The 26,554-nt window shown below is 41.1% G+C and overlaps 1 protein-coding gene across 1 annotated transcript in view; it reads right to left on the minus strand.

The window, feature by feature from the left end:
• Window positions 1-22,577, minus strand: part of ism2a (isthmin 2a) — a 43,041-nt gene extending 20,464 nt beyond the window's left edge. Inside the window, exons 1-2 of the mRNA XM_079573527.1 lie at window positions 22,200-22,577; window positions 4,680-4,907 (exon numbers count right to left, since the gene is read on the minus strand). Of these exons, the coding sequence (XP_079429653.1) occupies window positions 4,680-4,907; window positions 22,200-22,313 (342 nt within the window). The 5' untranslated portion in view covers window positions 22,314-22,577. The remainder of the gene's footprint in view (window positions 1-4,679; window positions 4,908-22,199) is intronic.
• Window positions 22,578-26,554: the final 3,977 nt, after the last annotated feature.

Below are 26,554 nucleotides of genomic sequence, written 5' to 3' on the forward strand. Positions count from 1 at the left end.
GGCCTTATGGCAGAGTGGCTAGAACAAGAATTTTTTTTTTAAAGAAAACCAAAAGAAGTCCTGAGTGCTGTTTGCTAGAAACAGTAAACTCTTCCATTGGGTCAACATGTGATCATTCAGAAATCTTCATTCAACTTCTGAAGGCATTGGTTGCACTAAAAGGAAAGGGTGCCTGTACATTTGCACATCAGACTTTTCAGCTTTTTATTTATAAAAAAAATTCAAAATCATGTATAAATTTCATTTCACTTCACGATTATGTGTCACTTAGTGTGTGTCTTTCACATAAAATTTCAATTAAATATAATTATGTTTATGGTCCATAGCGTGGCAAAATGTCGAAAGGTTCATGGGAGGCCAATGCTTTTTCACAGCACTGTATTTGCTAATGACATTGATGTATATGTTTGAACAGTCTGTGTCTGCTCACATTTTTTTTTGCCAAATTGTGGAGAGGAAACCAACGAGCAAAGATTAAAGTCGTTTTTATTATGAGGCTTCCCCTTTTTTCCCCACAGTGAAGAAGGCGGGTGGTGATTTGGGAGATATTGACTCCACTTGGTTCGCCCTCAAAATGTTGACCTATTACTGAAATGTACATCAATTATTCGTCAGATTCTGTGGCGTTTTGCATATCCCACATAATTAAATCTCGTATCATCCACAGACTCATAGACCTGCTTTTTCCTCTGTCAAATAGTGACGTCACAATGTGGTCGGGTGAAGTTTATTTACGCAGGAATCAGATGAAGAAACCGGCCTCATGAAAGAGAGCGATTGTGTGTCTGGGTTCAGGCGCTGGGGGCCGCGGGAGCAGAGTATAGCGGCATGAACGAGATGACGGAGCGATAGCTGCAGTTTTTAGACGCTCAGAAATGCGCACAAGTCCAGACACAACGGCAAATGTTTACGTCTTAAAGCTGTTTATAAAGAGCTCCTTGTTTAGTGGCCTCTGATCTGATCAATGGTAAATGATGCTGGTTTGGCGTTTCATAACGGCCGAGTCTCCTTCTAAAGGCCGTGGTGTCTTAGAGGAATCATAGACTATTAGTATATTAAAGCCACGTCATTTTACTCAATGTATGAAGTAAAACACAAGCTTTCATTATGGCAAAGCTTGGAAATGAAGCTGTTGTATTCGTTTGGCTGCTGCAGGTTTAAATTGTATGTTTTTCTGTTTGAGGCTTTATCTAACAGCAAACATGCCACTATTTCAACAAGAAACAGGAAAAGCAAAATTAACTCTGGTCTTTAGAGTGGAATAAAGTTGGAATTTGAAAACTTGGCCCTTTAACAGATTTGTTATTACAAACAATGAAAGAGGAAGCCACCAAATTAAAATGTGTGTTGTGTCCAAACTCATCCCAAACTTATCTCTAGCTTTACAGTTTACAGCCATGGGGTCTGGAGCGGTTTGCAAACTAGACCGGTTGGGGGGAGGGGGGCCTGTCACCACTGTGATTAGTCAGGCCAATAGTCCACTTGCATATTCAAAGATTCTTTTGCCATCTCTACTCAAATCTGATTTTCATGTGAAATCATTCAACTAAATTGCATATTTTCCCTCATGGTAAATGGTAAATGGTCTCAACTTATATAGCGCCTTTCCACCTAGATTAGGCACCTTTACAGCAAGGATCCACTCACCCATTCATACTCTCATTCATACACCAATGTACACTGACACTGGGGGCAATGTGGGTGAAGTGTCTTGCCCAAGGACACAACAACAGTGTGCACTTCCAGGAGGTGGGATTTGAACCCCCGACCTTCCGATCATGAGACGACCCGCTCAGACCGGTGTCAGTAATCTATTGCTCGAGTCTTCAAGTTTGATTTTGCACAGTTTTCCCATGCATTCTTTCTTATTGCCCAAATGAGAGGAGCGAGGCCTCAGACATCCCTCTTTTATTTTATAATTCACTGTCGAACTAAAAATAATAGGTTTACTCGTTTTGGGCATTTTTGTAATTTTTCTTTTTTCTCAATAATTGTTCCTCTGGTGCTTGAAAACTGTTCAGACACTAGAGCTCTCTGTCCCTCCTAATGGCCACATGTAGCACAAAGGTGTTTTGATGCAGGACTAAAGCTCAGTCATATCAGGCTGTGGTTGTTGATTGTTCATGCATATGAATGACCTCGGCCAGTCCCATAACGACCCAGACCACTTTACACTAAAGACACTTGAAACACAAACTTGTTGGCGCTGCCCCTCCTTAAATGAACCGGTCTCAGTGAACTGACCTGGTCTAGTGCTGTCGAAATGGGCCTTATGCGACAGCCAATTGTCGTTGCTCCTTGTCACTGTTTCAGAGCGTGGTGTCCTGCACTGGTCGGCTGCAGTGACTGTATTCTCTTGGTCATTTCTGTCAAATCTGTTGGCCCCCTGGGGAACCCTGCTGGCTTGGGGGCCCCCGGCAGCTCCCTGCCTTGCCTAATGACAAGCTACGCCTCTGGGTGGAGCCGACCAGTGCAGGACACCACGCTCTGAAACAGGGACCAACCTCATGACTAACACCTGAACACAATTTCGTTGCACAACTATACAATAATAAATAAAGCACTTATCGCTTTTGTACTCATTTTTCTACTTCTATTGTTTTAGTATTTTGTGTTGTATTTTGACTGTTTGAGGCTTCCTTTCTGGTGCTCTCGTGTTGATTTATTATTGGGAACTGTTAATATTATAAGTGGCGCAAAACTGAAATATAAATGAGTTTGCGCTGTGGCCTTTTGGTGTTTGAGAGCTAAAAATCTCATCTGCTTCTTTTTTGGATCACTTTAACACACACTATCTATTTAGAAACTTGACGACAACATTAAATAACAATAAAGAAAGGAAAGGCTTTGTTGCTGATGCTGTTGGGGTAACATTGACTTGAATGCTTTGGAAAACTTGAATAATACCCAGAAAAATGCAGCAACAATCAATAGCCCTGGAAGTCGATTTGTCTGCTGCAGATGACACATTAAGATCTTGAGTCAGGAGATTTGTCTTGTTAGGTAAATGACTCCACGCCAAAAGGCCCAAAGCACAGAGAGTTCAATACAAGACTTATATACTTATACTAAGCCAACATGTTTTTGTCCCGAAGGATGTAAATTTGTTATATCCACATTACCATAAATATCATTCATAAACTTCGCTCTGTCCTCACTCTCTTTACTTCTGGCTCTGCTTTTGAAATTCTTCTTATTCTTCCCCCATTTTTCTCCTGAAGGTCCCTGAACAAACGCTCGCTCCCCGCTGTTTGAGGTCCCGCGCAAAGTAACTCAAGCCACAGCCATGAATCAAACCAGATGCTGAAAGATGGGACGCACGGACAGAGAGAGACGGAGAAAAGAGGGGAGAAAGGGTAAGTCGCAGTGGAACCTGGGATTACTGCCTTAATCCACAACACCTGCACCTCCGTCATGACACCAAACCTTCCGGGCTCGTGCTGAAACCTCTCGAGCCATTGTGTTGAACAGATGTGTCTGTCCCGCCCCGAAAATAAAAGCCTAAAACACTCGTGATTAATATTTCTTATTTCTTTGCTGTTTGCACCCGACCCCTGCAGCTCCACTACATAAATTAAATATCAATCATGGGTTTGAATTGAGAATATGAATCTTGTTTTGAGTGGTTTTCTCTCATTTAGACTTTTTTCCTTTGTTTGTTTGAGGACATGTGAGACAAGTGGCAGATAAATCAACCTGAAATACAGACCAGATCAGGGCCGGCCCTACTGTACAGGCATAGGCATGCTGTGGGGGGCACCGAACTGCGGCAAATTTTTGAACCCCATACTCCCACCTTCAACAACATCGACTTGGGGTCTTTTGTGTTGGAAACTAGAGACTTTCAAAGCTGTCAAATGAGCCCTCTTTGGTCTTTCTACACCCCCGAGGAGCTGTGTCACATTGTGTGTAACAAATTTCTAAATTTACTTCAGACGTGGAGGTTCCTCCTCTTATAGAACTGGTGTGTGTTTCATGATGCACATGTTCTGATTTTTTTTTTTAATGAATAGATTATCATAGTATAACAATGATAATCATAATAAAACATAACAATCCTTCCATCCATCTTCTTCCACTTGTCCGTTTCCAGGTCGTGGGGGCAGCTGTTGGAGCTGTCCAAATCACATTGCACCAGCCCCTTATGACTCCTCCTGCAGGTGGTGGGTCCACGGAAGGACGGCCTCATGGTTCAAACCGGGCCTGTTGGTCTCTCATAAGGGTTTTTTGAACGGATTTTTGTCTGACTCATCACCTAGGGCCTGTTTGCCCTGGGAGACCCTACCAGGGGCACGAAGCCCCCGACCACAGGATCATTCAGACGCTCAAACCCCTTCAACACGTTATGGTGGTTGTTCCAGGAGTAAAATAAGGTAAAACAAGCCATATCCATTTCCAAAAAGTGTCCAAGAGGATTGAAAAACAGGTAAATCTTGCCTAGGGCGCCAAATTGGCTAGAACCTGGACAAAATGTTATGAAACGAGTCAGAAACTTCTCAGAACAGGTAGGTCAATGCCCAACTAAATCTCAAGCTATTAATAGGCTCAATTTGAGACATTTAAACTCATATAGATTAATTTTTTGGATTGTCCCTCTATGGGTCGTGAGCCCACAGGAGGGTGAAGTAAAGAGGCGGGGGGACAGAGTGCATCCTGCTGCTTCATTGTCCACACTGTACCTGTATGTTGGGGTTCTGGGAGCCCATGTCTGCGTTGGCGAGTTCCGGGAAGTTCCTTATGTCCAGGACGAAGGGCGCGGGGTCCTCGTGGGGCTCGGGCTGCGGCAGGACGCCCTGGAGACGCGGGTGAGACCAGCGCTGACGGGACAGGGGGGAGGAGGGGGAGGAGGGCAGGGTCTGGAGAAGGTTCTCTTCCACGAGCTCCTGGAGGCTCCGCTCTGATGAGGCCTGGGAGAAAACAAACCGGGCATATAGGTTAGAAATTCGACTGTTTTATTGTTAGTCTAGGGGAGTTTTCTTTTATACGAATCGTGCAGCCCTACAATTAACTGTGGAACATCTTAAAGTGCTGGCTTCAAACCCCCTGACCACCCAAACAGACGTCCAGACAGCAGACGGTAAGATGGCAAGAAAATGTTATTCAATACTTGGAGATTTTGGCTTGTTGCTCCTTCTCTACATGGATTCGTGGTTTCTCACTGTTCGCTTCAGTTTTACAGTAAGCGGACGGCTCTTTCAGCTCAAGGTAAAGAAAATACAGTGAGCAATTACGGCTAAGTGTCTGAGAACAGGGTCGACATTCGGCCACAGAAATGATCAGAGAATTAGCTTTTTTTCAGTAATAACTAAAATTGCTCTTGTTTCACACGCAGGCAGCGCCCAGATGGAAGCACTCATAGGGTTAAGTGCGGGGCTACAAGCGTAAAAAAAGGCAATCCAGCTCGATTGATGAAGAAGCGTGTAATTTTTCGCCATCAATTGTCTTCCTTTGACAGTTCTAGTTCAGTCAAATTTGGACACAAAAGGTATATACAGTATGTAATTCAGAAAATAAACAATATTGACCATATAGTGGAAGATTACAGTATGGTACAAGAGCACAGAGAACAAACATGGAGGCAACAAACCAAACGTGCTCCCAATGATCAGCTAAACAGGCCACTTTGGCAATGCCGGTTATTAGAATAAAGCATTTGGAAGATGGACTTAGTGACATAATAGACATAATAAATAATAGACTCTATGGCAGATTTACAGACTCCTCCTACCCAGCTCTGACGGAGCATGTTCCTAAAAAGGGCATAAGGGCGGGATCTTCACTGTAGACTCGGCCCATTAGCCCCATTAGCTCTAATGCTAACAGTCCTCATTAGTATACGAGACTTCTAATATGTACCTTTTGAAAACCAGCCTGGTTTCTTTAATTGTAACTAACCCAGCGTTATCACAGGAGCAATATCTAGACAAAAATTTAGAAACCAGGCTTTACAGGTGTTTAGAGCGTGTCTAAAGTGCAATGCTTTCTAATGGAAAACTAGCTTGTTTGCCGCCCATATATGGAGGTACTGCAGCAATGTCGGCCCCCTGGCGTCGTGATCATGAAGCAGTGCAACGGGCGGCCATTGGTGTAGAGTAGACCTAATGTTCTATAGTTGTATCAGAGTTGCTGATGTCCCACTCCCGACAAAGTTCAAGTCCGAGGTCTGAGATGAGTCCGAATACAGCACGAATTAATGCTTTAGTTGAAACTTTTCAAAAACAGCCGTAATAAGATTAATGCTTTTTTCTGTTGACTTCGTGAAATGCTGCACAATGTGGCTTTGACCAAAATCAAGGACTCGTCTAAAGCACCTTTCACATCATGAATGCAGATTATTATGCAGATAATTCAAGGTTAATCTAGGGCTTCATTGAATTCTGTTTGGAGCAACAGTCTAAGTCAGAGGTTCCCAAACTTCTATGTCACGACTCCCACTAATATTGATGCAACAAAAGGGGAGCCTTTGATTTCAAGGGTCAAAACATTGTCTGGATAAATAATATTTATTATAGTTGTTTATAGTGTTATTTGATATTATTGACTTGCACAAACTGTTTTAAATGACAAGATCATCAATAAAATGTTTTCATTTTTGACAATTCCATCCATTGGAGCCCCTGGCCTCAGTATCTATTACTGGACACTCCTCTATTACTTTTGCACGTGCTAAAGTGGAGTCGCATCAGAGTTTTTGTTTTTGATTTGTGGGACTAAAACTGCAATACACACAACTTTAAATGTTTATCAGGTGCAACACGGCCACAAAATAGTATATTTTATTTTTCAGCCTTTACAGTTCATGTTATAGGTTTATAAAGTCATTGTTAAAGCCTGATTAAAGCACGATCCAGCACCTTTAAACATGATCTGCCTAATATTCAGAGCACAGGTGGTCGTCTTGAGTAGCAAATAAAATCATTTGACTCACATCATTAGAGATACCTCAGGCTCATTACGGATCCACACGTTTATATTTCAAAGACCTGAATGGGCCTGGTCTAAATTTAAACCGGTGAGGCGTCTTGAGTCACGATTGTTTCTCAGACATGCTGTCATCACGTGCGGGCTATAACCGGGTCCGGTGTCTGAGAGAATCCCAGAGCACATGTGGTCATTAGTGCGTGTGTGAATGCAGGGGACAGCGCTGAGCCATGTGAGCTGGTATGGTGGCAAAGTGGGTTAGTGATGGCCAGAAATGTGAGGGTTCAATTTCCAGAGAGGATGTTTACCCAGGGAGGGCATGCATGGTTTATACCAAAACAGCTCCTAATGATCAGACCGACACTGACAATGCTGCGTATGTGTATTCACAATGAAGCATTTGGAAGAGGACATTGTAAAGGTGGGCAAACCCAGGGGCCAAATGCTTGGACTTTCAATATATAGTCAGTATTATATGATCAAGTTCAATATGCACTGGCTAAAAGGGTGAAGAACACCAATGTTTTCACTCACATAGAGATGGATCAGGGCTGCTACAAGCCATTTTGCCATTAATAGTTTATTTGTACATTATAATACATTATAAAAAAAAGTGTTGTCAGGGCATCTGAACTTATGTTTGAGGATTCATTCATTACGTTTTGTACAACAGTACATGCATGTGTCGGATCACTGGCTGCATTGGCACACATTTATCTCTTCCTCCTCATCGCTCTCATTGAATTTAAGGCAGTTTTTTTGTCAATTGCATTGATAATTCAGTGACGCAAACACTGCATAATGCCATTCAATCACAGTGGCTTCTTGTGGCCCCTCAGAGCTCTATCACGGGGCACTAGGAGTATATGCACACAGACATGCAGTATAATGCATTACTGCTGCTATTTTGTTGCTTTTGTTATGTTTTAGGCAACTACATGGCAACTTGTAGCAAAGCAAAGTAGCTACATTGGCTTGTATCTTATTTACAGAGTGAAATTTTTCCCTTTGATCTTCCTTCAATCTTTTGCATGTGTGGCAAGATGAGCGGTGGCGTAGACCCTCAAGCCAGCAGGGGCCCCCAGTGGGACAACAGATTTGACAGAAACGACCAAGAGAATATAGTCACTGCAGCAGCAGTCACAAGGTGCAACGTATATTCCCTGAAAGGGCCCCTTGAGCTCAACTCGCCCAGGAGAGAGAGAGAAAGAGAGAGAGAGAGAGAGAGAGAGAGAGCGCAACGTGTTTGGGAGTAATCAGACACAGCTCCAACAAAATGTGGAGATTTCTGCTTCTGGCAGCAAAAACTAAAGAAAAGGAGGATAAAGAGAAGGAATGAGAGCAAGAAAGCAGTGAGTGTAATAAGTTACTGTAGTTGTTTGTCTCTAAAGTTATTTCTTTAAACAGCCTTCATTGTTTGGAATGAAATTATGAAATGAAATTTCATTTTCAATGAAATTAAATATTAAATCCACTTGCCTATATTTATCAATAAAATTGGTAATGCCACACATGCAAAAACAAAAGGCAAAACATCCCTTTGATAAGGCATAGTTCAAGTTCTCAAAAAAAAACTTGACCCATCTTTCAATGCTACATGTAAAACCTGGCCAGGATCTCACTCAGTCACCAGGGGAACATGCAAACTCCACACAGAAAGTTGGGAATCAAACTTGGCACCTCCTCGCTGTGAGGCCAACCACTGTGCCACCACGCTGCCTCCTCGTGACCACACTGTGTTTACTTAACATCGGGCCATTTCCTGTTTTCCAGCTTTACGCGTCCAACCGAGTGTCAGTGTCTTTTCCCAGAGTTATAATTTGCCTGGCTCTGAACCGCGAGGTGGTTTTGCGTGTCCGCTGCCGCACAGTCGGAATATTCACAGGGGCATGAGCCGTGTACAATCCTCCCATAATACATGCCAGTGCGGTGTGAGAGAGATCATTAGCGTGTCACACATGTATGCAGCCGAGGAAGAAGATCGTGTTGCTTCATTAAAAACCCACAGAGACAAAGAATCTCACGGCTACACACGATCCATGCATAAATTATTGGATTCAGTTACACCTTTAAATCTGATGTGACACTTCAGGCTGTCCCGTCAACAACAAACTACACTGTGGGGGAATCCACAGGTCGGATTTCATACATTTTGTCCATTTGATATTTTTATGTAACTTGGAAAGTCCCACAGACATTTCAGAATCCCTTTTTCAGAGGAGTAATTGTCCGAGGGCGGAGCTTATACAATAATATCTTACTTCGAAGCTAATTAGAAGCTCGTCCCAGCCAGACTTCACAGCGAGACTTAGTTGTGGGTGAACAGGGTGAACCGCTAATGCTTACGCTAATGCTAACGCTGCGCTAATTTAGCCTCTGACTTCCTGGTTCACGCCGGAGGAAAAAGCTCTGTTTAGACATAACAGAAGTGCATGTCGTCAGTTTTTCTTTCACAAAAGCTACGTTTACAGTCTATGGTGCCAAAAGAAGTTTACTCTGACACTATAGAATACCCTGATTACCACAGCTACTTATAAAGTCATTGTTCACATGTGTTAGATAGTTGGTTGGTTAGTGGGTTGGTTGGTTGGTTGGTTGGTTGGTTGGTTGGTTGGTTGGCTCGTTGGCTGGGCGGATGGTTAGTTAGTTGGTTGGTGAGTTGCAGTGTTAATTTTGACAACATATTTTAATGACTAAATTTATATATACTATAATCCTATTTAATCTTGTTCCTCTGCTTCATGGAGCTGCTCCACATGAACAAAGCTCAGAGCTGCTCCTTTGGCAGAGAATTTACATAATCTGAGGCTTTTTCAGACCGTCAATAGAAGTTTGGATGATTTTAGTCTCATTCAGTCATTTTTATTTAGTCTTATTTTAGTCGACTAAAATATCTGGACATTTTAGTCATAGTTTTAGTCTCATGAAAAACTTTTAATTTAGTTTTAGTACAATTTTAGTCGTCAAAAATATCACTTTGACTAAAATTAAGACTAAATGTTTTAGTCGACGAAATTAACACTGGTGAGTTGGTTGGTTCATTGGTTGGGCAGTTGGTTAGGCGGATGGTTAGTTAGTCAGTTAGTTAGGCTGTTGGTTAGTTAGTTGGTCAGTCAGCCAGTCAATTAGTTAGTTAGTCGGTTAGTTAGCTAGTTAGTTGGTGGGGGGTATTTCGCCAAAATCCAATAGAAAGTCTAGGGGAAACTGACCAATACTTTTTTTCCACTGTAGTTAGTTAGTGAGTTAATTGGGCGTTGGTTGTAGTTAGTTAGTGAGTTAGTTGGGCGTTGGTTGTAGTTAGTTAGTGAGTTAGTTGGGCGATTGGTTATTTAGTTGGTTGGTTAGTTGGTTGGGTTATTAGTTAGTCGGTCGGTCAGTTAGTTGGTTGGTCCATTTGTTGGATGATTTGTTTGTTGATTAGTTAGTTGGTTAATTGGGCAATTGGTTAGTTAGTTGGTTGGTCAGCTGGGCAGTTGGTTGGGTGGATGGTTGGTTGGTTAGTTAGTTCGAATCAGAGTGTTTTACTGTCAGTGAAGGTGCATTCATAAACTAGTAATAAAATAAATAGACTTTTTAAGTCTGAAAATACATAATATACGGTATATAGTACATGTTTTACATCCCATCCTTTTTCAAATGGATAATACTGAATTGTGGTTTTAAATGTATATATTTCTCCTCTAAGTTCTTGGTAAAGTTTAAAATCTATAAGCTGCAGTAAAGTCATTCTGATCAGAAACACTAAAACAACAGTAATAGTATTTTTACAAACACTTTTCTGCTCTTACTTATTTTGTCAACTTGTCTGATCTTAACAACTCTGTCTATAACTAGTTGTCATTTCAACAACCATCTAACTCATGCGTCTTCCTTCTTGCAGTGCCGTGCGGGACTTAAATCCGAACTGGCCGAAGAATTTGACGCCCTCCGCAAAATGTGGCATCGGCTTCTTGCCGGCCTCCCTCGGGACGCCCTGAAAGAGAGGACTGTCCATCTCGATTATTTGGTTAACGCAGGCCGTCCCTCCTCCAGCCTGCCCCGAGTGAATTGCCCCTAAATGAATGCCCCGGCCGCCCCCCCTCTATAAATATATGTACATAGCCCTTTCCCATGCCACAGTTTGGATAAGCGAAGTGTCTGTTTGTGTGTAAAAAGCCACGTTCGCTTTGCAAAACCAAGATTTCAAGGCTTCAGTGAGCAACTCGAACCGGCCACTTTTGACTTAGTAAAACATAGCAAGGCCACAGAAAGAGAAAGACATATAAAGTGTCGTATAAAGCAGGCGTTGTGATGTATCGAGCCTATTCATCATACTACTTCTCTTCAAAAAGGCCATAGCTTTCAGAATATTCACACAATTCACAGGCTTAGCTTTGTTCACAAAGGTCTCCACATAGACAAGCATTTTATCAATGAATGCGGTGAGTTTTTTGTTGTTGTTGTAGATTTCGAGTTCAGATGTTTCTCTCTCTAGCAGCCAGGAAGGAAAGGCTGTTCATAATCTCAGGGACATCAGTCGAATGGAGCATCACTGTCATAGTAAACCTGCATATCCTGTGTTTTAGCATTTCACCTCTTAACCCCCGCCTTAACTGAGTGCATTTTCTCCAACTTGGCTTTACCAATTCCAAGGCTATATCCACACGAAGACTTTCTTTGTAAGCACGAAGCCAGCCCAGTAAATGTGTGCGTCCACATGGGTCGACTCAGGTCTGTGAAAACGGCGCAATTCATCTTCCAGACCTGTGTGAAGCCCTGTGACACAGATAATAGAACAAGATGTAGAGGGCGCATGTGCAGTAAACTTATGTGGAATGTAAACAGTAAAAATTAAACTGATTCAAGGATTTATGATCTACAGAAGAGACGAGGAGGCGAGTTTATTCTTCAGACCAGACTTTTACTGTCAGTCCAAAAACACAGACTGACTCGGCAGTGTTTTTCTACTTGTCACCTGTGGATTGTGGACTGCAGTGGAGCAAAGAGGAGCGGAGTAAAACCATCATAGATCCATGAGTAAAACTCACTAAGGTCAGTAGATCATGGATAACAGACACCACTCTGGAGCTGTGATGGCATCGTTGTAGTAAAAGTTGCAGAGGGAGCCACATAAACGGCGTTTTGAGATCTTTCCACTCTGTGACCTAGTTTGGAAAATGTTTGTTTACAGACCCCCAAAACGCTGGGCTCGTATGGACGATGCACTGGATTGATCAAATATCTTTGCGTTTGGTCCTCAGCTTGACTTCGTATGGACAGGGCCTAAAAGCTGCATGACTGGAGCCAGGGCAACGCCTCATTTGGAAGCTAAGACCTAAAAAACATATCATGTTTTTGTCTCTTGTTGCTTTCTTTTTTACACCTTTTTGTCGTGTTTTTCGTCACTATTTTGACACTTTGTTCAAGAAGCTTTTTAGATTTGGGCTAAGCCAAATGGGAGAAAATATGCTCCGATAAAAGGTTACATTATGTCTATGTAAATAAAGGACAGTAATAAATGACAGCCTGGTCAGGATTTTGAAATGACCAAGAGCGCCCTCTGTAGGCAGCAGTGGGAACGACATGGTGTGGGCTTTGACAATGTGGAAAACTTCTTTCTTCTTTCCTTTAGCCTGGGGAGTGAGACATTGGCGTCTCAGGGACGGGTCTCCTGGTGGTGCAGAGTCAATAATAAACACACAGTGAGGCTGCGTTTCAGTTTCATGCAGCTACAGTCTATATGAGGACGTGAGACAGGCCCCAACTCTGACAATGTTGAAAACAGTTCTTTGAAAGCCGTGCATATGACACTGTAAGTAATTTATCTGCACTCTTTTAATCTAATGAATTAACCTCTTAACCTCCACCTGAACTGAGCACATTTCACCAGTTTGGCTTTATCCAAATCTAAAGGCTTCTTGAAAAAAGCACCAAATCACCAACGAAAACGTGAGAAAAACGCAACAAAAGAGCGACAAAAACATGCCAGAAAAGCAACAACAATGCAACAAGAAAGTGACAAAAAGCTGACAGACACGTGATGAAAAAGCAACGAGAAAAAAGTTGAAAATGCAACAAAAACTGACTAAATCGCGGCGACAACACAACAAAAAGTTAGGCTCAGTTTTGTAGGTCTTATCTTTCACATGAGGCCTTACCCTGTTGCTCTCCAGTCGAGGGGCTTTTAAATTTGGGTAAAGCCGAACTGGTTAAAGTGGGAGATAAGAGGTTAGTGATTACATTGATGGATTGACTTCATATGCCTTCTTGTACTTTGAATGACCTTGTGTATGAATTTTGCTCTACAGACAAACTTGCCGTGCCACTTGTTTTGTTTTGCTTTACTGACTATTTACATGCTGAAATCCAGGAAGTACAGATCGGAGTGCTTCTGCAGTAGACGAAGAAGCAGCCAAAGTGGACATAACCATAGCTACAGTATATATAAAGGCTAGATGTCTTAAGGCAGAGTCACTTCCGGCATAACGGGCGGCCATCTTGCCACAGGGAAGCTTTCTGGTGAGCTCAAATAAGTTTGGTTTCTTACAAATGTTATTAACATGGCTATAATTCTGATATGCTGGAATATGTTGAAATAAAGATCTTCTCTGAGGTTTATAACAAACCAAACCGTCTGAAAATCGGTAGAAAATTGAGCAAGTTGTGGTTATTTGATTGATTGATTGATTGATTGATTGATTGATTGATTGATTGATTGATTGATTGATTGATTGATTGATTGATTGATTGATTGATTGATTGATTGATTGATTGATTGATTGATTGATTGATTGATTGATTGATTGATTGATTGAGCTGCTTATTTGAGCTGTTTACATTTAAAAGTGCATGCACCATAAGACACAATGTTTTGAGTGAGCGAGCTCCCTGTGGCAAGATGGCCGCCGTATGCAGACGTCGCCCTCCATTGGCCATCAGCGCGTATGAGACATCTTGCCTTTATATATATATCTATGGACATAACTACTCAAACCGGCGTGAATGAAGTGAAAAACTACTCCAGCTTCATTTGTGATCAGGGAACAATGTTGTAACATGGTTAAAATAATTTTACTGTATCATCGACAAGACCAACTCCACAGCGCCACAAACTCAATAATATGAATCATAAAATGCAAATCTCTCCTCTGACTTGTGCGTAAGCGCGGATCATGAATTAACCCGGAGTTTGGTCAAATTCCAACAAAAACATTATTCGAGCATCAGGCAATTTGGCGGGACATTGTTCGGCTTGTTCGCGTGTTTTATATGAAAACACTCGAGCTTGTAGAAGGGCTTGTGGTTTCTTTGTTACGGCTTTGCAAATAATCCACAGCAGAACCTCAAAAGCTTCGCTCTGTCATCTTGTGGTTGACCAGAGTATTTATGCATTAGCCGACCTGTCATTGTTTCAAGGGTCACCGCGGATCTAAGCGTCATGTAGAGGATTTTAGCCCTGGTTTAGTTCAGAGGAGAAGGTTTGTGCCGGTCTTTTTGCCAACACAACCAAAACAAACCATATGACTGCCTAAACATGTTCAAAAGTTCAGTTTTTAGCTTTGTTTTCATCTAGCCTGGGAATACCCATGCTGCTGTCAGAGCCACCTTAACCAATGGGCAAGCAGGGGCTGGAGCTCAGGGGCCTACCATAGTCAAGGGCCTATCAGAATTCAGGGGGGGGGGGGCCCAGAGGGATACATGTTGGAGGAGCAGGGTTAGGGTTTTTGTGGGGGTTAGGGTTATAGGTTAGCGTTAGGGTTTGAGCTGAGGGAGGGTTGGGGCCTACAATTCTGTTTTAGCCCTGGGGCCTGTGGGTACATAAAGGTGGACCTGGCTGTTGTGTGCGCTCAAATCATTTGGAACTGCACAAAGGGTCTGGAGACCATGGCTAAAATCTTCATTGGATTTGGGGACCAATCACAGAACGAGGAGGGACGACAAGACGCTAACGAGCTATTCGAGTTTGTTTACAGATATAAAAAAAAGTTTATTTACAGGTCCAACATGACAGCAGCAGATGCGACGCCATCTTTCGATCAAGCTTTAGAGCATGTTCTAAATAGTTTAGCTCGAAGGTTTGTTTGTTTACTTTATGGTCCCCGTAGGGAAATTTGAAACGATGAAAGCACGGATAAAAATGCAAAAAAGGAGAGACAAAAACGTGGAAAATTGCGACGAAATAGTAACAAAAATATGTGACAAAATGTAGTTAAAGAGTGATAAAAAAGTGACAAGAACCTGACGAAAGAGAGACAAATACGCGACGAATAAGTGAAAAAAAGTCACGAAAAAGTGACAAAAACGTGATGAAAAAGTGACGAAAATGTGCCGAAGAGCATCAAAAACATGTCATAATATTCCTCACTTAGTTCAGTTTTAGCCTGAACCCAAGCACATTTTCAAATAGTGAGAAAAACAAGATGAAAACAATGAAAACACAATAAAAGTGCAACAAAGACGTGACGAAAACCCAACAAAAAAGGGGATGAGGGGGAAAAAAGTGACGTCAACGCAAGGAAAACTATCCATTTAGATCAGTTTTGTAGGTCTTATGTTTGAAATGAGGCGTTACTCTCACCTATAGGCTGTGACCTTAAGGATTTGGGTAAAGCTGAACTGGAGAAACCGCACTCGGTTAAGTCTTGTTTTGACACAATTCACAAAATAAAATCCCACATTTAGTTTACATTTGCGTTTTCTTGTCTTATCTACTGCTTCCTCTCTTCTTCCATTTGTCGTCCCGTAAACCAGAGCGGGATGAGGAGATAACCGCTCACTGAAAGTGCTGCTCAGTTAGGCCAGTGTTATCTGTGAGCTGAACCGGCGGAGCGTGTGACGACGAGCATCTGATATTTAGATACAGGGCAATCACAATCGCTCTTTCACCGCTTCAGTAACTTAAGAGCGACTGCCAACATTTCCCAACGAAAAGAGACGCATTTTTATTTCAAAACCAAAGCGCAGAAAGAGGTGGAATTCAGCTACAGATCAGGACAAGAGAAAACTATCCATGTCTCCTCTGGCGGGTTTTTGTGTCTTGTTAGCTTAGCTTTCAAATGAGGTGTTACACTGGCCTATAGGCTGTGAGCTCCAGTCGAGAAGCTTTTAGATTTGGGTAAAGCCAAACTGGAGAAAATGCGCTCGGTTGATTCATATACTAAGCATTTTGAGCAGATGATGCTCAAGATTCTGCAGCTGTTATAATGTATTTTGTTGTCAATGTTACAAAGTGACAGGGAAAAGCCGCAATGTCTCTATAGATACAGACAGCATCTCTGGAGTCGTCCATATATGGTCATGTTTGAAAACAGTTAAGGGGGAAAACAATTTAACAAAACAAAACAATCTAAAATTTCTCTAATTATTCAAAAACTACTTTAACAAATGCTGAATTATGAATGTGGTTTTATACTAAATAAAGATACAAAGACATCGAGAGGAGCAAAGTGGTTCAACAGCCCATAAATACATAAATAACGGAGAATGCTAACATGATGCTACATGTTAGCATCGTGCTAATGCAAACGGCTAACTAGCGCTTGCTACGACTGCCGTTTTTTCACTTCTGCTGAACAACCTGCTGTGAGAAAATATCCATATGGGCCCGGTTTAGACTTGACTTTATTTATGTGTGAAAAATAAGTTCATATTCCACCAGAAAATGGCTAAAAACAGTGAAAAATTGTGTTTCTCTAAAGATTCTATTTTACCCCTCGGTAATGCCGTCTGTAGCTATCTATCTGTCGCTCTTTGACTGAAATTGTAGATCTCTTGGTTCAACATCAAATTCTCAAGTTAAATATCTTCAAAACGTACAACATAGTATAAAGTCTTTGTCAACGAGAGAAAATAATGTGCTTTGTTCAGGGAAAAGTGTCTTACAAGACGCAACACCATATAAATTGTCACAAAGGGCCACACTTTCTAGAGAATTGTATTACTCCTACACAAGGCCGGCCCTAGGCATAGGCAACCCAGGCAGCCGCCTAGGGCGCCATCTATTGGTGGGGGCGCCTGAATTTTTTAACCCCATACTCCCACCATCTACAACATCGCCGATTTTTGGACATAACTTTGGAACAGAAAGTGATAGAGACTTTCAAACACACCCCTATTTGTTCCTTCTACGATTTTTTCCTTTCTTTTTGATGATGAATGGATAATCATAATGTAAAATAACAAGGATAATCATAATAAAATAAAATAAAACAAGCCTTAAAGGGACTACATGCAAGATGGCCATTTTATACTCACTACTGCCACCTCAGGTCATACGTGTAACTGCACCTTCTATATTAAGCTCATGCATGGCGGCACTTCAGACCCAAAGAAACAGCTTTTTGAGTGACTTTTTTGAGTGATTTTAGAGGCAGTTGTGGTGAACAGTCCTGAGCTCATTCTACACATTAAAACATTGCTGGAACATGTAGGGGAAGGAAGATTCCCAATTTTTAAACTCTGTATAGTCTTTTTAACATCAAATTCTCAGTTAAATATCTTCAAAAGGGTATAGAATCTTTGTCAACGATTGAAAATAGTGTGCTTTGTTTAAGGAAATGTGTCTTGTCACTGAGGAAAGCTGTGATACAAGACGTAACCCTGGGCCACTTTTACTAGAGAATTGTATTACTCCTACATATAGTGGAATTACTTCTCACTGCAGAGCGCTCAATATTTATAGATTATTCCGTTTCTTTAAAGTTCGCTATTTCCTGCTTAGCGCCGATGACACTTGGCGTTGATTGACTGAGATATTCCTAAACATCCTGGCTTCAACACTCGTCCAGATTCCGTGGCCGTCATATTTCTGGCTCGTGTTGATGTTGGAAAGCCTCTATCAGAAGCATCAGCTCACGGGGAAATTGAGGCGCAGATTGATTCGATGCAACAGAGGAGCTTTGTGGCTTAGAATCGTGTAAATATTATCCTTAGACTTAAATGCATGAACTGTAATTCGTCTTTTTTTTTTCTTTTCGTTTTTATCCCAGCGATACTTTGGGGACTTTGGCGGTCAGTCGCATATGGGAGAGGCAGAAACTCATTATAGCTTATAGATGTTGGTCAGCGCTCTCATATTTTTGTTCTCTTGTGTCTGGTGGGAGTAGCTACAATATTTTGTCAAGAGTGACATGATAATTAACAATATTTGACTCACAAGTACAATAAAAAATAGTGACCCACATTACTACTGTATTACGAGAAATGAAAGTAAAAGAAAAAAGTATTGTGTGAAAATATTACTTAAATACTGACTGAGTGACAATAGGTTGGCCTTCACGTGACATCATAACATTCTAAAGAGTCTATAGATTTCAGTTTGTTGCTATTTTTTCTGGGTCACAAAGTTCAAAGTAATCTCTTCCAGGACGTATGAACTATGGTCTGATTATTTCCTTATAAAGGCGTCCAAAAGTGGAGACAATATTCAAAAACGATTGCGTGACGTTGGTCAGTGCGTCAGGTTTGTGAATCCAATCACTTCCAAATAACATCTTAAAGCAAAGCAGTACTAAGCAACTTGTTTACCTTAATAAAGGCAAACAAGTTAATCCTTTCCGTAGTCCCTGTGGGGGTAATACAAGTGTTAATGGGATGATTGGAGGGTCTTTTATCTCCCACTAGTGTCACAATTGCAGCTTTCCCTGCACCGGGTCGGAGCCCTAATACACACTAATGGAATCACGAAGAAGAAGCTAACAGGCTAACGGGCAAAGCTAACTGTGGGCTAGCGGCACTTAAACAGTATTTACAGCCAAGTTTGAGTGATAAAAAATGATCTCCATTGTGTAATTGGATGAACAATATCCCTCTCTCCCTTTGTCTTTTCTGTCAGCCTAGTATTTACTCTCATGGACAATTAATGAGTAAAAAACACAACATGTTACGACACCTGCAGTGGCGCTTATGGCCTCTAGAGGTATGAATGAGTTACTTAGTTCTGTTTTTTTTAAAAAGCATCAAAGTAACGACAAAAAAACGGGGATGAAAACGCAACAAAAAAGCGACAATAGAGTGACAAAAAAAGTGACAAAAACTTGGCAAAAACATGACAAAAAGGTTACTATCACTTTTGTAGGTCTTAGCTTTCAAATGAGCCATTACGCTGTTGCTGAAGCTTTTAAATTTGAAAAAAGCTGAACAAGAGAAAATGTGCTCGGTAAGAGGATAATGATCAGGGAAAATGTGGATATTTTCTGTTTGAATTCTCTCCCATAGAGCTGTGTTGACACTTTCCCTCGAACTGAAGTCTATAAAAGCAGTGCAATACTTCAAAGTGAAAATGAAAAGAAGAAATTAAAGGTACTGCTACTACTACTTTAATGACACAAGAACACACACTTGACTGAATGTAACTTTGTACTGTCTGGTTTACCTCAGTTACCTTAAACATGCAGAATAGACCATTGAATAGTGGCAAGTGTTCAAAAACGTTGCTAATGAAGAAGAGAATATGAATCCCCTTGATCGTATGCCACCTATAACTCGTCTTTTATCTTACGTTTAAAAGTCTAAACAAACAAACGTGTAGCAGCACCTGCAGCTCAAACCTAATGGACTGAGAATGCATTTAGTTGCTACAATATAAACTAATGAGGCGTTTTAAGCTGCACACGGAGCAGCTGTGGACACCTGGGCTTTAAAACAAGTCCACTGGTGGCACAGGATCGGGAAACGAAACATATGGTTTTTCACCTGAAGAAAGATTGAGTTCACAAACCGAGCAGGTACAAACGTCCGACAGGCAGTCAGTGTAAAGCAGGGCTGTTTATCCGTCTCGCTTCATCATAACCCTGACATTTACACCTTTACAAACATGTTCTGAATGCAGGCCTGCCTAAAGTGTTACAGAAATGCCTCCGGACGTGCTTTAGAGGGAGCATGTGCAGAATTGAGCTGTAGTAACATTATTTGGGAACAGCATTGATCATTTAAAGCAGTGTCTGTCGGGGTGGGCAACGTCAGGCCCAGGGGCCAAATCCAGCCCTCCAGCATAAAACCTCTGGCCACAAAGGTGACTTATTACACAAATCACAGACTAATTACACAGAGGTGGGTACAGTAGCCAAAATATTGCGTTACTTTGAAATAAATTTACTAAAGTACAAGCAACAAGTAGCTAGCGACGAAAACAATGACCAACAAGTACTTGGAGAAAATGTTACTTGAGTACTGTGAGTAACTGAGTAACTGTTTGAGCGAAAAACTCAGGTTTATTTTCAATGACGCCATCAATTGTGTAAAGCAAAATATAAAATGATGTGGAAATCGATATATATTTCCAAGAACATTCCAAGAAAATGGCAGAAAATACAGAGTAACTAAATAATTCTAAAGAACGAGATGAACTACATTATGGCTCAGGGGTGTCCAAACTTTTTTCATGGGGCGGGGGGGGTGTGTGTGTGAAGGGCCATAGATCGGTGGTTAGTGCCGCAAAACCTTTGACTAGCAGAGGTTTAAATTGTGCCCCACACCTTTATTTATGCTTAAAACCTTCATGCCAGCTCTGTCACACAATAAAATGTTAGCTCTTAGGTTAGAATTGTGTAGAATTATTACATTTCAAATAAAAAGGATCATCTCGGATAATGTGTGCCAAACAAATTGGTCTGAGGGCCGCATTTGGCCCCCTAGCCGCACTTTGGACACCCCTGTTATACCCCTCATATCTAAAAAGTAACGCTTATTTTTACTCAAGTAAGAGTACAGACACTCCAATATAATTATACTCAAGCAGAGGTAAAAAGTACTGTATGAAAAAACAACTCTGAGAAAAACAAATTCTTCAAAAAGCTACTCAAGAACTACCCGCCTCGGGAAATACACAATAAAGGTCTCTAAACGCCCCATTAAGACATATAGGATGTATAAGACCTACAGGAAGAGGTGCTTTACATGGGAAACAATTGTGAGGTTTGGCCCCTGGTGTTTTAACGATGAAGAAAATGGTCCCTCTTGCCTATACCCCTTACACTTTAAGGCATCATCAACTTCCCTGTAGAATATAACTTTATTGTCTGTTCAAAAGAGCAGAGATTTGTCTTTCGGCACGGGTCAATTAAAAGTCTCTCAGAAAAAAGATCAACATAAAGTACATTGTTACCGGGTGCTATTTAGTGCAGCACATGGAATCACTATCTATGTATCACAATGTAAATGAGATAAAGTCAAATTTATAGGCTACTTCCTGCAGAGATACATCATGTAAATACTAGTAAAATACTGTAGTTACTGTTAAACTATTGATGAAAGTACCGGTAATCCAATCAGGAAACATCTAAAGACTTAAAAGTATCCTGTCACTTGAACTTCACAGTTTAATCATGGTATAAATGAGAGGAAAGAAGCTTATAAACCGAGTCTCTCCGAAATCAGTGCGCCTGAGTAAAGTCAGACTGAACAAGCACCAAAGCATGAAACACAAATGACACTATAGACAATACTCGACGCTATAGCTGTCCCAATATGCAAAGATACACCTGGATTAAACAAGTATCGCATTAAGATCATCACTTATTTTATGTGTGTAACTTAAAGACTAAGGAAGGTTTCAGTTGGTTATTAAAAACGCGAGATGCTTTCAACATGGTTCATTAACTATCTTCACCCACAGAACGGGGCTAAAGTGTAATTTTCTTTGGTTTAATCATTAACGGCGCTTCTTCTACTAATACGTACGCGGGCCTACAAGTAATCACCTTTTCTTTGGCCGCGAGCAGCGCAAACAAAGCATCGCCATTTGTCGATCGCATCATTACGCGCGACTTTTACGCACGGAACGATACGAAATGCAGCTACGCGCACTATTAAACGGTGGTTATGTGGTTTCACCTGGCTGTCAGTCATCCACGATGGGGTTTACAAATGCCAACGCAGTTTACGCACGGTAATTACGCACAACACTTGATACACATGCAAAGCCCATTCATACAAACTGAATTTACGCACCAAACTGCATCGGAAAAGCGCTCTATACCAACAAATGAATAATGATTGTGCCTTTACCTGACTGTCAGTCAATCAGTCAGGGAGTGTTTCCTAATGTCGACGCTATTTCACACTGGCATAATCGCAAATACTTTCAATTGTGCACGACATTTACGCACAAACCCTGTATCAAAATGCACCCAAATGAGCAATGAACGTGTCTTCCTCTCGCTGTTCCTTGTGGAAGATTATTGATGCCAGTGCAGTTTTGTTCCGACCTAATTACTACTTTACGCATGACAATTACGCACCGCACTTGGTACAAAACGCTCTTTTGGCGAAGCGCGCAAAAAACTGTGCATTGTCTTTACCTCGCTGGCGGTCGCGTTCTTGTGTTTCTTGTTGTGGGCAGGAAATCCATACACGGACACGGAGCCCACGGTGAAGCAGAGCAGCCAAAGATGCGACGCGTCCCGTAGCAGCATCTTCTCTGAACCCGAGCCACAAAAGGTATGCGCGATACGTTTAAATCCCTCGGCGTGAGTTTTCACATCGTAGTCGCGGTCCTAAGACGCCTTTGCGCGGAGGTAATGCGGCAAATGGGCACGCCACCAGAGCGCACATGTCCGCTCGCTTTTCCAAATGTTTAAACTCTGTTAGGCTCCCGTTGAGTTTTACTGTACGTCCTCTGCGTCGGCAAAGTAACTCCAGGTTTTTGACGCACCTCCGGATCTTCAGTGTGGTCCCAAAGCGCGAGAGGAGCGCATGCGAAAAGTGTATACGTCTGAGGGGAACGCGCAGCTCCTCTGATGTGACGTCCGGGCCGAGCAGCGCTTCTTCTGGTCGCGAGCCAGAGTGGAGTAAAGTTTTGAAGAGACGCGACCCCCCTCTTTCTCTCTCTCACTCACTCACGCGCATGACGCAACGAAGGGAGGGCACGGCCGGCCTCAAAACATGGGACAAGGACTTAAACATTTGCAGAGGTGGGTGTAGTAGCCCAAATATTTACTCAAGTAAGAGAAACGTTACTTTAAGGCGAGATTCTGCAGGGGAATAGGATTTTTTTAAATTATTATTCTGTGACATCGATTTGAAACTTTTGCTGTAGATTACTGACACAAATAGGAGAAAAAAATGTATGGGAAGTTTTTGGTCATTTTACGTTTTCCTACATTTTATGCCTAAAAGGCCCAAAATTCCACATATTTTCAACAACGAAAGCTGAATAATGGATGGAGCCAGGTTTAAATAAAAAAATATGGCGAAAGAGTAACGACAACAGGGCGACAACACAAGGAAAAATCTTAGATCTGTTTTGTAGGTCTTAGCTTTCAAATCAGGCGTTACTCTGGAGTATAGACTATAAACTTAAGTGTCTAGATTTGGGTAAAGCCAAACTGAAATGACAATTTTCCAAATAAATCTATGGAGAAACATTGTGTCATTGCAGAACTTAAACATGTTATTGTGGAGATTAGGTTTCTGTGTTTGTTTCCAGGTGAAAGTTTATATGAGAAAAAATTGTCCCAAAACCTGAAAATTCCCTGCAGTGTCCCCTTAAAATAATTCTACTCAAGTAGAAGTAAAAAGTATAGGCCCAAATATTTACTCAAGTTGAGCGTAAAAGTCTGATTTAGTGACATCAATTGTGAGAAACAAACATGAAATTATGTGAAAAATGTAATGATTTCAAAGAAAATACCGTAAGAAACACACAACAAGAAATGATTAAGAAGAGTTAAGACAGGGGTGTCGAACTCGTTTTGGGTCATGGGCCAAAATTCAGCCGCATATATTGTAAAGGACTGTGGCCTCATAAATAACAACAACTTACACTTATTGTGCTTCATCAGCCTGTGTCACATGTTCCTCAAAGTGCTACATTAAGTCATTATTCATTCACTCCATATATTGTAGCCTCAGCCGTCCTGGGGCAGACTGTCCATTTACCATGTGGATAATATACTGTTTATATCCTGATCTCTTATTATGACAGTGCCCTCTGCTGGACACGTGTGGAATTCTTTCCTTTATTTTTAAATTTAAGCTGCCCCCTAGTGGCTGGAGTGAGCAAACTGGTTATTTCTTTAAAAATCCATAACTCCGCACAGGAATGGGCGAGAGATTTTTTTTTTGACACGTTCAGGAATTCATGCTCCTCAAAGGGCCACAGTAAATTATGATCTTGACACATGTGAATTAAGAAAACAAAACACAAAGCACCTCTTTTTTATGCGTCACTGAAAGAGTTCATCACAATGGCACGAGTTCCTATTGTTTTTACTTTTACAGGCACTTCATTTTAATATTACACAAGTTTAAAAAGTACTACATGAAAAAGTGCTTGAGTAAATGTAACTTACTACACCTCTAGCCAGTCACAGAATGAACAAAAGCTGATTTCAAAGAGTCATTTTGTTCCTAATATGTTCTATCAGGGGTGACAACAGTGAACTGAAGTGTTGCTACGACGACTGCTAAGCATAGGGACCACATTGGAGCAAATCACTTTCTGCATTGTCTAGTAAAAGTTGGACAAAGTCTTAAGTGACCTATAAGCGATCCTGCCCTTTCGGCCGCTTTGTAATGCCAATGTCATGCCCAGAATGTGAATTATCCTCACAAAATCCTCAATGCTCAGTTTATAGATTGCGCATTTGCAGCTGGTGGATTCCCGTGTCATCGGCGGGATAAGCAGGCAGACGAATGAGGTGTTTCCTGATTGGAGAGACTCACAGATCTGAAATTTAAATATACCCCGTAGCCCTTGATAGATATTCGATATCAGACTGTGCTGCACATTTGATCTAGACATATGGAGGAATGTGTGTGAAATATAGTCGACTTTAGACGACTCCCTGTTCGCACACATGGATTTATGAAGAGTCTGATGGAACTTCATGAACTGCATTTTTAAACATTTTCCCTTCATTGCAGAATAAAATGTCCTGTATGGTTAAATGGAAACAACATTACTTTGTCTGAAAAAGGACAAAATAGGATTGATCTCTGAACCCCCACCTGAACCGAGCACATTTTCTCCAGTTCAGCTTTAGCCAAATCTAAAAGCTTCAATATAGAGATGAAAGCGAGAATGAAACGCATGAAAAATGTAACAACAAAAAAACGTCAAAAGAGCGACAAAAACATAAAAAAGACCAAAAAACGTAACAAAGAAATGTGACAAAGAACGTGACGAAACGTGAAGAAAAAGCCACAAAAAGAGACAAAAACACGACAAAAAGGCTTCAAAATAGCGACGAAAGAGTGACAAAAACGTGCTGGAAAAGCCACAAAATACGTACCAATAAACGTAACACTTTTCGACGAAACTTGACGAAAAGTGACAATAACACAACAAAAAAGCTTCAAAATAGCGACGAAAACAAGGATGAAAAAGCAAAAAAAAGCGACAAGAGTGACAAAAACATGCCAGAAAAGCCCCAAAATACGTGACAGAAAAACGTGACAAAAACGTGACGAAACCTGAAGAAACGTGAAGAAAAAGTCACAAAAAGAGACAAAAACCAGACAAAAAAGCTTCAAAATAGCGACGAAAACAAGGATGAAAAAGCAAAAAAAAAAGCGACAAGAGTGACAAAAACATGCCAGAAAAGCCCCAAAATACGTGACAGAAAAACGTGACAAAAACGTGACGAAACCTGAAGAAACGTGAAGAAAAAGTCACAAAAAGAGACAAAAACCAGACAAAAAAGCTTCAAAATAGCGACGAAAACAAGGATGAAAAAGCAACAAAAAAGTGACAATAAACATGACGAAAAGGGACAAAAACATGACAAAAAAAGCACTGAAAAAAACGTGACAAGAACACGGCAAAAAATCTACGAAGACACGACAAAAGCAGGAATTGTTTTTTAATCTGTAAAGCACTTTGCATGACATCCTTGTATGAAAATATGAAAAGCGTGCTCTAAATAAAGTTTTGATTTCTGATTGATTTATAAAAAGAGGAAAACACAACACACAGCCCGACCAAAAAAGTTGCCATCACTTTTGCAGGTCTTAGCTTTCAAATGAGGCATTACACTGGCCAAGCTGCACTCGAGAAGCTTTAAGATTTGGGTAAAGCTGAACTGAAGAAAATGTGCTTGGTTTGGGGGGGTTTGATTAAAGTTTAAGCTTAAACCTGGACAAATCCAAAGTAAAAAGGCCTGGACACTGGGAGGAGCCACGGGAGGATAAAGGGAGGACGGACATGTTTTTGTCCTTGAAGCTGATCTTCAGACACTTGTGTGATTTAAAGCCAAGTTTGTAGAGACACAAACCAAACACAACACAGCCTTGTTTCACCCACAAGGTTTTGCATCAGCTTATCTTGTTACACTTACACATCTCTCCTACAGGGCAGTCTTCATCATTCAACCAGCTTTACATGAGACGTACAAAGAGTAGATTCTCAGCAAGAGTCAGGTCTTTATGAAACTTAACAGAGCACAAAAAAGTTGAGAAATAACGACGTTTTTAAGGTCGATAATTTGGCCAGTACAAGCTGATACTGAGGATTAAAGTTTTCACAGGTGTTAAAACCTCGTAACCCCGTAACCAAAAGCACTTCTCCAGTTTCGCTTTACCCAAATCTAAAAGCTTCAAGAGTTAGTTGTAGGACTGGGAAAAGTCGTTGTTTTATTTGCTCAATCCAAGTAGGGTATAAATAATTCGGATGCTTAACAATGTTTGTTGCACAGTGACTTTTCAGTTGGAGTTT

Source organism: Gobius niger (assembly GCF_951799975.1).
Source record: "Gobius niger genome assembly, chromosome: 16".
In the NCBI taxonomy this organism is placed as follows: Eukaryota; Metazoa; Chordata; class Actinopteri; order Gobiiformes; family Gobiidae; genus Gobius; species Gobius niger.